Genomic DNA, 10,703 nt, shown 5'->3' on the forward strand with positions numbered 1-10,703 from the left:
TGCACTCTGGCCAAGAACCTATGTGAACGATCTGACCTGGCTGACAGATCCAGAGGTGCCATGGACATCTGCAAGACCTTTTCCAGCTGGACACACAGTCCTTATCCACCGATGAGCCGTTCTTTACCACAGCACCACGGCTGTTCCTGAGCACATCCTGTTGGCTTCCCTGTGAGTCAGGGAGGGATGATTACTCCTGTTTTTCCCTTTTTCTGTGGCGGTGTTAGTATCAGATAGTACAGGGTTCTGGAGCACTGCCGTGCTCTTGCGGGTTATTGCCTTGTTTGCTGTTCAGTCCTGGGACCTGCGCCTGCAGCTGAGCTTCTGCTGTAACAAAACTTGCAAGGGCCCTGTCCCCTCATACAGGCACTGGGGCACTGAAAAGTTCTATCTGCAGCCTGACCTAGTGCTGGTGAGGATGTCCTCACAGCTTGCCCCTCGAACAATGGAAGTCTTTATCAGTGTGTCACTTAAAGAAGGGAAAAGGAGGGAGGGCAGGTAGCCCTGTTGGAACAGGACAGGCTAAATTGTTAAAGATCCCCTTCCATCCTTCAAGTGATTAAAAAAGGGCCTTTGTCAGGAATGTTTAGCTGGTATATGGATAATAAGCCGAACAGGAGCCAGCATAGTGTGCCCTTGTTACAAAGAAGGCTGCTTTAGCAGGAGCGTTGCCAGCAGATTGAGGGAAGTGATTCTTTCCTTTTATTCGGCACTGGTGAGGCCACATCTGGAGTCCTGTGTCCATATGTGGGTCCCCACTACAGAAAGGATGTGAACACATTGGAGAGCTGGGGTCAGGACTTAAGGAGAGGCTGAGGGAACTGGGCATATTTAGTCTGCAAAAGAGAAGACTCAGGGGGGATTTGCAAGCAACCTTTAACTCTGTGCAGGGTGGTTCCAAACAGGGTAGAGCTGGACTGTTCTGCTTTGAGCAGGGGGTTAGACTAGACCCCCTAAAGTCCTCTATAAGCCTAATTTTCTATGATGTTGTGTGTTAATAAGTGAGCTGTAAAGGTGAGAGCACCCTTGTTGACTCTCGTACCTCTGCATAACACAGCTAGAAGCTTTACAAGGAAATTCCAGTGAAGTGACTCTGATGCTGTGAAACAAACTGTGATAAACCGTGAAACAAATTGTTCACCCAGTTTGTACTTTTCTAAGGCTTTGGTTGGTCTCTGTATGTGCCTGAGGGTGACTTTATGAATTATTATGTCTTTGCACTTTTCACAACCCAACCTTTATGCTGCTGTCTCCTTTCGTTTCTCCAGCGCACACGTAGTTTGAAAATGTAAACCCATAATTAGATAATCGGAGATCAGTAAAATATCAATGTTCTCTCAAACCAGCAGAACAGCTCATGGCAATTCTATTTTATCTCTGTCTTTTTTTAGAGGTGTGCAGGGAGGTCAGAGGTCATGTAGTTCAACCCTCTGCACAGGAGGTCTCTCCAGCCTCTTCTTACAAACCTCTGGCGTAGGAAATGCCGTACTTTCTGTAGGCAGACTTTCTGTTGTTTTGCTGTTCTCACAGTTAAAAAGTTTTCCCTGCAGTCTAACTTAGATCTGCTTTGCCCCTCTAAATATTAATATACTTACCATTCTTTGATAATTTGACAAGGAAGAAACTTTGTAAACTTCCCCAGAACTTAGGGCAAGTGTCTGAATTTTGAAGTGCATAAACTTGTTTGTTTGTTAGATTTATATGCTGCCCCCCCCCCCCCAAGACTTTTTTTTCTTTTTTGGGGTGGGGCGGAAGTTTACAAAGGAAGTCACTTATAAAAACAGAATATGGTAATAACACAAAATAGCAAAACAAGCTCCTCATCCAGTACCCCAAAATGTAAACTGAGCTGATTTTTCTTTGCTAAGGAGCAGAATGCAGAAAATTACTTAACACATCAACCTCAGACACAAAATACTGTTTTATACAAGAGTATCGAATTTTTTTTTCTGAAAAATTAAGTGCATTTCACTATGTTATTTGCTTGTGTTATTCTTTTAAATTCTCTTAAGTACAAAGTTTGGGTGGGGAGGAACACTGGTCTTTTTAAGAACCTCCCCAGCAAAGTTCTGTAATTGTGGGTAGGAGCAAGTTAGGAGGTGTAGGTACAGGCCTTCACAGCACAGCTGTTGTTTTATTTGCTTTCAGGATGTCACTTAGCATTCATGGTTTCTTGTCTCCCATCAGGTCCCGCATCTGCAAGGTGGAAATTTTCCATGCGTTCAAAAAGCTAGTGGCAAGTATTTCACAGGAGAATCTGCCCAAATCTCTCAGGTGAGCAGTTTTTCATGATAGCCAGTAGACTATCTTGACACATCTTGAGTGTTGTGATCCTATCTGAGGCTGCTAATACATGTGGATTTGACTTGTTTTTTCTTTAAAGGCGGCAGCATGAAAATCTGGTCTTTGAAGTATACAGCATTTGGGAGTTGATGGGTTGGAAGTGTGTTCTTGCTTGTGTCCCGGTGTTTTGGATGGTGAGGAAACCAATCATGAGGCCTGTTGTATTGTAGTGAGATGCAAACTATGAAATCCCAGTTGGAGGATCTGTTGGTGATTAGAGATAACCAAGTTAAAATTTGTACAACCACAGGATCATTATTAGCTGTTTGGAGCCTGTGAGCTGATTAGATGGCACTCAGTCTAAATCCCTGTGGATAAAAATCACTGTTGACCTGGTACGAATTGCCAGAAAGAGCAGAAAGAAATAAGATCCAGAGCTAAGTTCTCTCCAACTCCAAGCTAAAGCACCTGGGTGGGGAAGACAGGCAGTGGACTGGGACAGCTTGCCAGGCTACTTCCTGTGCGGTATCTGTTGCATGGATAGATAATCTCACTGGCTGACCTGGTGAGAATTTCAGAGTTCGGGATTTTTTTGTTACATTGCTAAAGAGAATAATTCCGAGATTTGGAGGCTAGAATAAGTTGCTCTGACCTTCCAGCCTGGGTGCCTGCATTCCAAAATCAAGCCCAATATTTCTGATTGAACTAAATGGGATGTTTTAAAAAGAGCTGTCTAACCTGGCCTGAAGACTTGGAGCAATAAAGATCTACTGCAGCCATTGTTCATCTATTCCAAAGGTGAACTGTTGTTCCCAAGATGAGTCTCATTGTCAGATAGTTTGCCTAACTGTGACTTTCAGGCATTTGGTCCTGCTTGACTAAAGTTCTGAATGTGTATGTTATCTCCTCCCTATGTATGTACCGAGAGTATGATCAAGTTGTCGTGCATCTGTCAGTAAACGGAATCTCCTCTCTTAAAATTGGGCTTCATCCTTTTTTTAGCTCTTCTCTGAGGACTTTTCAATTCTCTGATATATTAGTCTTCTTAAAGTGTGGGCACCAGTTTAGATACAGCATCTAGTAATGGCCTTGCTTGTGCCACGTACAGGGGTAATGCCGTCTCGTTGCTCCTAACTTGATAGTCCATTGTTCAGACATGCAGTAGCTAACTCTGTTGGCCCATCCTCTAGTCTGGTCAGAGGATTGTTTTGTGACCAGGGTGCTGTGTGTTGTGCTGCTTGCATAGTGCTGCTTCTCCCCAAGGCGTTCAGAATTCCTGTGGTTTGGTCATTTCCTCTGACTTTGTCCTTTGCCATTTTGCAGCCATGGCTTCTCCTTTGGGCAGAGTTCAGCTGACGTGCAGATGTGGCTGTCCGCGATAGCAGCTGCACCTGGCAGTGTGCGCAGTAGGGCCACTGACTCAGCCAGCCCACTGTTTTCTTCCTACAACCCAGCTCTCTTCCTTTTCCTCTAAGATGAATCCCAATAGTGGCTGCCATGGTTCCCCTGCTTTACCTGTGGCAGGTTAGGATGCCATGTCTGTGTTGTAGTTCAGATTATGGATTTGTGTGGGATGGTTTGGAGAGGGCTGATCCTGCCTCAGACAGGGGTTGGACTAGATGTGACCTCTGGAGGTACCTTCCAGCCCCACTGCCCTGGGATTCTGTGAATTTCAAATTGCTTTACCCTCCCTTTCCCTGCTCAATCTGTGTCCTCCTGCTCTCTGCCACCACCAGTGTCTGGTCCAGACTATCCCTTCCTGACTCCCCTGTAGTGCTCATGTTCTTAACTGCGTCCTGCCCCCTGACCAGCACCCTGGGCCTGGTGTCCCCTCGTCTGTGCTGTTCTACAACTCCTCGCCACTTCACCTCCCAGCTCTGTGCTGGCTGCTTTAACTCTTTTCTTGGCCCCATGTGGTCTGGTGAACCCCTCCACAGAGGGTTCTGTTCCCAAAGTCCCTCCCTGGGTCCTTACTTCTCAGCTGTCCAGTCTGCTCGTCCCTCATAGATTGTAAGGGGCCTTGCAAAATCGTGTCCAGCCCCCTCTGCTATGCAGGAAAGAGAACTGGGGTCAGGTGACCCCAGTGAGGTGACCGTCCAGTCTCCTCTCGAAGATTTCCAGGGTAGGTGATTGCACCACCTTTGTGGGGAGCTTATTCCACAGTCTGGACACCCTGACTGTGAAGAAGTTTTTCTTGGTGTTAAGCCTGAAACAGTCTTCCAGGAGTTTGTGGCCTGCTTTTCTTGCTTGTTTGAAAGTAGATAAAGCAACTTAGCTGGAGTTAATCCTTTGTTCGCCAGGAACCAAAGGCATCACTCATCTCTCTGCTTCCCCTCCCCTCCCCTTTGTCTTCATGAAATCCTGCTCCTCATCATTGGCAACCCCTCGCTATCGAGGACGATTGTCTCATCTGTGGGTCTGAAGATGGCTGGCGAGGCCTATCTGGAATCGACAGACTCTCTTACCACTCGAGCTGATGTTTCTGTGTGGGCTGGGTGGCTCTAGGTTCTTGGTTCAGCCTGTGACACGCTGTTTCTGCCTCTGTTTTTCTGTCTCTTGTTGTCGTCATAAGGTTTCAGAGTACTAAGATCCTTGCAGCAGACTCTTCTTCCATTTGTGGCGGTCCGGGGGACAGTAGTCTTCCACGAGTTGATACCGATGTTGCATTATTTCAAGTTGGCTTTGAGGATGTTCTTGAAGCGCTTTTTCTGCCCTCCTCTTGAGCACGTGCCTTAACTGAGCCGGGAGAACCAAACTCGGTTCAGAAGTCTGGGGTCGGACATCTGGCCCAGCGAAGATTATGCTGGATGACCCCAGTGAGAGGGGTTTTCGTTTCTGAGGGGCTCAGGCCAACAGCCCGTGTGTAGCAAACAGGCCTGTTTGTGACAGTGGCAGAGGGCAGATGCAAGGGGAGGAGTATTTGCGCCCATCCAAACTGATCTGTTCCCTGCTCCTGTGCACTCGAAGCTTCTTCCGCTACCTTGTGGGTGATTTAGAGTATGTATCAGCCCAGCAGGCTTCCACACGTAGCTTTGGGAGTGTATACCGCACTCCTTCGGTAGTTTATGGGCATAGTTAACAGTCCTTCCTGTCTTGCGGTTTAAAAAACTCAGTCTCTCAAATGAAATGTCTCTGGCTTTCATTTTAAGTCACTGGCTTCTGCTCTGCCTTTCTGTGCTAGAGTAAAGAACCTTTTCTAGCTGGCATTTGTTCTCTGGGAAAGTGCTAAATACATCATCAAAGCAAGCTTCTGACTGGTTGAACAGATTAGGCTTCCCATGTCTCCTGCTTTTACATAAAGTACTTTTCCAGCTCTCAGATAATTTTTTGGCCTTTTCTGTGTCCTTCTTCCACTTTGTTCCGCCTCTTTTTAAAATGGGGACAGTGGTATGAGATGCAGGCTTCTATTACCATATGGAGAGAAGCTCTCTCCTCCTTATTCCAGCTCATTGCGCTCCTGTCAGTATGTCCAAGCATCCCCTTTGCATGTTGCAGCACTACAAGAGGTACTCTTGTTCCATCGTGACCCCTAAGTCTGTGCACATTCAGAGCTGCTGCTTTCCAGGGTGTAGTCACTCTTCTTGCGGCAGAAGCCTGCGGTTGTTGGGTGTATGTCCTTGTATCTGGTAGTGCGCAAACATATCCTATCGGAGAGGGCCTGCTTACTCTGCAGGACTGTCCTTTGTGTATTATGTAACATGACAAAAGCTAAAGGGACCAGAGGTGAAATGCACGAGTGCTGACCTGTATGTACCTGAACACTGCAGCCACAGCCCAGGTGACTCTCATCACATGCTGTCCATGCAAGAGCCCGCTGGGCAGGCACCAGGAGCGTGGTAAACAAAGTCACAATGGATTACTAGGACGAGGGCTCTGACTCTGAGGGACCGTTTCATGCTTGAGCACTTGCGTGTTCAGACTCAGAGGACAACATCTGCTCTGTGTTGTGCTGTGCTGTGCTGAGCAGAGCAAGCTTCAGCTGACCGGAGGCTTTGTGTGGGAGGTGGGAAAAAGGGGAGAGCGGCAAGCCAAAGGGGCAGTCCCCTTGTGCATTGTCCTGCCATATCCCTTCTCTTCTCTGGAGAAGTAACCGGTACCCTCATCCTCAGCCCAGAGGTTCCTCCTTCCTCCCGCAAAACGAGCCCTGCTCATACCCCAGTCCTGCGGCCGGCTCTGCCTTGCTGGCCTCCTGCAGGATGTGGCAGAGGTAGGGGAGGAAGGCTAGGCCCAGGAGGACAATCCCTGGCTCCTCTCTAGAATGTCCCAACCTGAGACCTTTCATCATGCGATGGGGCCTTACGTCTTGAAACCCGGTTCCTTCCAAGCACAGAGCTCCCTGCCCGTCTTCCCAGAAACCTAGGCTGGGGTGGGGAGCGCCTGTAGCAGGTGAGGTGTCCTTGGGCTTGTCCTCAGCTGCTGCTCCACCCACCAGTTGGTGTCACCTGCCATTTACCAGCTCTGATTTCCAAGTTCCTTCCAAAGCATCGACAAAAATGTCAGATAAATCTGGACGTGAAGCTTGAACCCAAATAATGACTCCTGAGTATGGGGAGGGAGGGTTCAAACGCTGCTGAGGGGAGAGAGTGCTCAGTGAGTGCCTGGCTGTGGGGTGACGGCCACGCTTCCTTGCACGTTTGTGTGGAGGGGCAGAATAGCTTGGCTCACTTCCAACCTGAGGTTGGCTGAAACATGACCCTGTCTGAGCATAAGACAAGGTGAGACTGTGTCACCCCCTATTGCAACATCCTTAATGTAAGTTGGAAACCTGACCCCTGCTCCTGTTGCTTTCTCTGTCAGGATGAAGAAATTGGAGACCTACCAAGACTACAAGGAAGCAGCTGCGAATTATCAGGAGGCCTGGCAGGTGCTGCGTAGCCAGGCCCTGGGGGCTTGGATCCAGAATGCAAAGGATTACCTGCAGTTCACGTGAGAAGAGGGGAGTGGGGAAGCCCAGCACTGGAGCCCTGAGACACAGACTGGGAGGCCTATTCAGTCCATGGGCTCTTGGCTGTCCGCTTGGCTTTTAGGAGAATGCCTCAGCCAATCTCTGTGCTCTTCAGGAATGTGAAGGGGAAGGAGGTGACGGGTGGCCTGGAAAAATGGAAGCTTGTTTGCTTGGGTGAGGCTGTTTTTACATGATGTTCTTCGCTGCAATATAAACGAGGCCTGCACGGATTTGAATGTGCCAATTCCGAGTTCAGTGTGCCCAGTTAACCCTGGCGTATCTGCTCTGAAATTAAAGGAGGTGCGAGTCAGCCAGCAGGATGTGCCGGCTTTTTCCTTTGCGTAGGGTGCGACGCAGCTTCTGCCGCAGTCTGTGTAGCGCTGACCCGGCTGTCAGCCTGGCAGCTGGGCTGCTCAGACCTGAATTGCTGGTGGTGTTTTCTGTCCACTCTTTGAAGATTGAAGCTGGTGCCCTTAGAGACAGGGCCATGGCCAGTCCTGTGTTGCCGTGACAATATTGATGCATATTGACACTGCCCATGGCTGTGGTGAGGAGCAATTGGACTCTCCTTGAGAGCAGCTGAGACCTGAGGTGGGACAGAAAACTGGCCTAAAACTTGGTGCTTGTGGCAGCCACTGTCTGGTATTGGGCCTGTGGATACCCTGGTCCTGCGGCCTCCCATGGTGTCCACCGTGCTCCTTCCTAGTTCCTTCTCAGTCCTGTGCATGTGGCTGCAGCTCCAGTTGCTCTGTCCTCTGCCCCAGGCTATATGGAAAAGGGGCTGGCAGCACGTGCCTGTAGCTGGCCTGTTTCCTCTTTGGGCTTGCCCCATTCCTTGTCTCCCTTTCCCTGGAAAGGTGTGATGGGGACTGCAAACAGGTATCAAAATTCTCACGAAACTGGAACAAAGCCTTGGCTTTAGTAGAGATGAGAGCAGACCGTCTACTTCCAAATGGGAGCCATCTCCGAATGATGGGACTTAGCCACCCAGGTGCTGAGGAATAGCATGGTGAGTGCTTGGAAAATGGGGCTTTTGACTACTGTTGTTGCTTTGTCAGTGGTCAAGGCTCTGTGAGCTCTTGGGGAGCCCTGCTTGCTGCCATCACCCCCCTAGCTGCAGTATTAATATGTAAACATGGATTTTTCCCTCAACCCCTGAGGGAGGGGCCAGAAAGGATGCCCTATTTCAGTTAGAAACATTGTTCAATGAGATGAGCAGACATTGGAGCCACTGGGTTTGGGACCGGGGGGGGATGGACCCCAGGTCTTTTGCTAACTATTTGTCCTCAGCACCGTACCTTGCCTCACTCAGCATGGAGAGGCACCCTCCATGGTCACCACGTTCAGTCCACTGTAGTGGCTGCAAGCACCTCTGGTGAGCCCTGCCCTGATGATGCAATGTGACCACCTGTGATGGCAGGGGCTGCATACCATGTCCCAGGAGGTCCCAAGGCACTGAATGGCATGAGGGTGGCCTGTTTTCATGAGGATAAAGAGTGATTAAAAAGTTGGGTGGGGAGGCATGGTCTGTGCTCCTGCTATGGACCTGCTAGCTGTATTACCTCCTCTTCTTTCTGCCTTAGTCCTGCTGTTTCTGTCTGGAAGCCTGGAGCAGCAGCACAAACTGGGTCCCATCTCTGAGCACAAGGAAAAGAAATGGGTCACTCGGAGTTGTGGGCCTGGCAGCTGCTTTGCATCTGACCTTTCCTGCTGTAGAGTATGCTGTTCTCGGACTGAACACGGAACAGCTCTGGCCTCATCCAGACATAATGCACTTGAGGCCCATGAAATGCAGCACAGTGTTTACAACTGTGAGATTACAGCATGACTTCCAAGGTTTATAGCTGTTGGGGTGCTATTGGAGTACTGAGAGCAGCCCCTTGGCAGATGTTTTTCTCTTCCCTTCTTCTGACTCTGTTAAGTGGTACGCACTCCACTTACAAGGGAGACTTTTAGTTGCTAAGCAAGAAGCAACAGAACAAGAAAGTTACAGAGCAGTCTCTGGCTGAAAGATGCTGTGCACAGGAGGAGTTAATACATTTAATAAGTATGCAGATAATGGCTGTAGCAATAGGCAAGGAATGGGGACCAGCAATGTTAGGCAGTTAAGTGAATTGGGTACAGACCATGGAAGTTGCATTCCCTTCCTGTTGACCAGGGGTTCTCAACCAGGGTGCCTTGAGCTCCAGAGTGTTAATGTTCTGCATTTTTCTGCCATCACTAAAGAAACGAAAACTAAGAGGAGGCATTTTTTGAGGGGTGCCTCCAGTCTTATCGAGGTTGTCTTCACTCTACCAGCGGGTGCCTCAAATCTAAAAAGGTTGAGAACTACTGCTCTAGACATTGTACTATACCTGTACCTGGCACTATTTCAAAACAGTGGCCTAAGTTCCTGCTTTGAGGACTTTGCCTAACTATAGGAGGAGTCAAAAACACAGGGAAGAGGAATGGGAGTGAGGGCAAAGGCAATCCTGCGTGGCCATTTGGGAAGTTAGTTATTGAGGGACCTACAGCTGCTGCAGTAGGCTGAGTGAGCGCTGTGTCGGTGTGAATGGTTTGCTCCGTGGACACCAGGTTCAGCACAGTAGGAAGGAGCTGCAGCAGAGCTTTTTGCTTCCCCCAGAGGCTGAAGTGAGGTCTCGTGTGAGAAGAGGTTGGGCCGGAGGAGGAAAGGAGAACCCTGAGCCTTACCTGTCTGCACTCGACTCTTCTAATCCAACATCCACATGCTAGACACTAGCGAAAGCTTGCCTTGGCCACACTACCACCACGCTGTATCTGAAATCTACTGACCATCACAGCTATCTTCACTGCACCAGCTTTCATTCTGAGCACACGGCTAGATCCAGTCTACCTCACAACTGCGTCTGCTTGCTTCCACCTTGAGAATGTAGAACCGAGATTCCTACAGTTACGAGAACCCTAAAACTGTAACCACTCTAATCAACCTTGCTCTGACCTTACAATACTAGCCATGGGACAAGGACAACAGTTTCCCTCTGGCTGCCACCTACGCCCAACAGTCTGAACATCTCAGATGCATTATGAATGACATCTGACCCCTTCTGGAAAGGATGCACACCTCCAGGCAGTCTTCGGAGGCAAACCTGTCTTGGCCCACAGGCAGCCACCCAGCTTCAAACGGTGACTCTCAAACAACAGACTAACCAACTTCCATCCTCACTGAGCCTTGCAGCGGACCCATATCCTAGTTGTGTCCCCACTTCTGTGCAGATCACTGCACTGAATAACAATGAGTACAGCATCCAAGAGTCATTTGCTTGCTGCCGTACCAATGCCACGTGCATCATCGCTTGCTTACAGTGCTCTGCTGCTGTCTACCTCAGTATTCTGCATGTAAGAATGAACGAACACTGCTCTGACATCAACAGTAACAAGAAACAAAAGGCCTGTGGGTTCTCTGGGTGGCTGTTGTCAGGCAGCAAATTTTCAAAACCAGTTAGAATGAGAAAAT

The 10,703-nt window shown here is 49.0% G+C and overlaps 1 protein-coding gene across 3 annotated transcripts in view; it reads left to right on the plus strand.

The window, feature by feature from the left end:
- Positions 1 to 7,542, plus strand: part of ADAT1 (adenosine deaminase, tRNA specific 1) — a 26,343-nt gene extending 18,801 nt beyond the window's left edge. For all 3 annotated transcript variants that reach the window (XM_019536122.1, XM_019536120.1, XM_019536121.1), the window contains exons 8-9: positions 2,188 to 2,274; positions 7,081 to 7,542. In XM_019536122.1, coding sequence (XP_019391667.1) covers positions 2,188 to 2,274; positions 7,081 to 7,213 — 220 coding nt within the window. In that variant the 3' untranslated portion in view covers positions 7,214 to 7,542. The remainder of the gene's footprint in view (positions 1 to 2,187; positions 2,275 to 7,080) is intronic.
- The last annotated feature ends 3,161 nt before the right edge of the window (positions 7,543 to 10,703 follow it).

The sequence above is a fragment of the Crocodylus porosus genome, unplaced genomic scaffold, assembly GCF_001723895.1.
Source record: "Crocodylus porosus isolate Cpor-Errol unplaced genomic scaffold, CroPor_comp1, whole genome shotgun sequence".
In the NCBI taxonomy this organism is placed as follows: Eukaryota; Metazoa; Chordata; order Crocodylia; family Crocodylidae; genus Crocodylus; species Crocodylus porosus.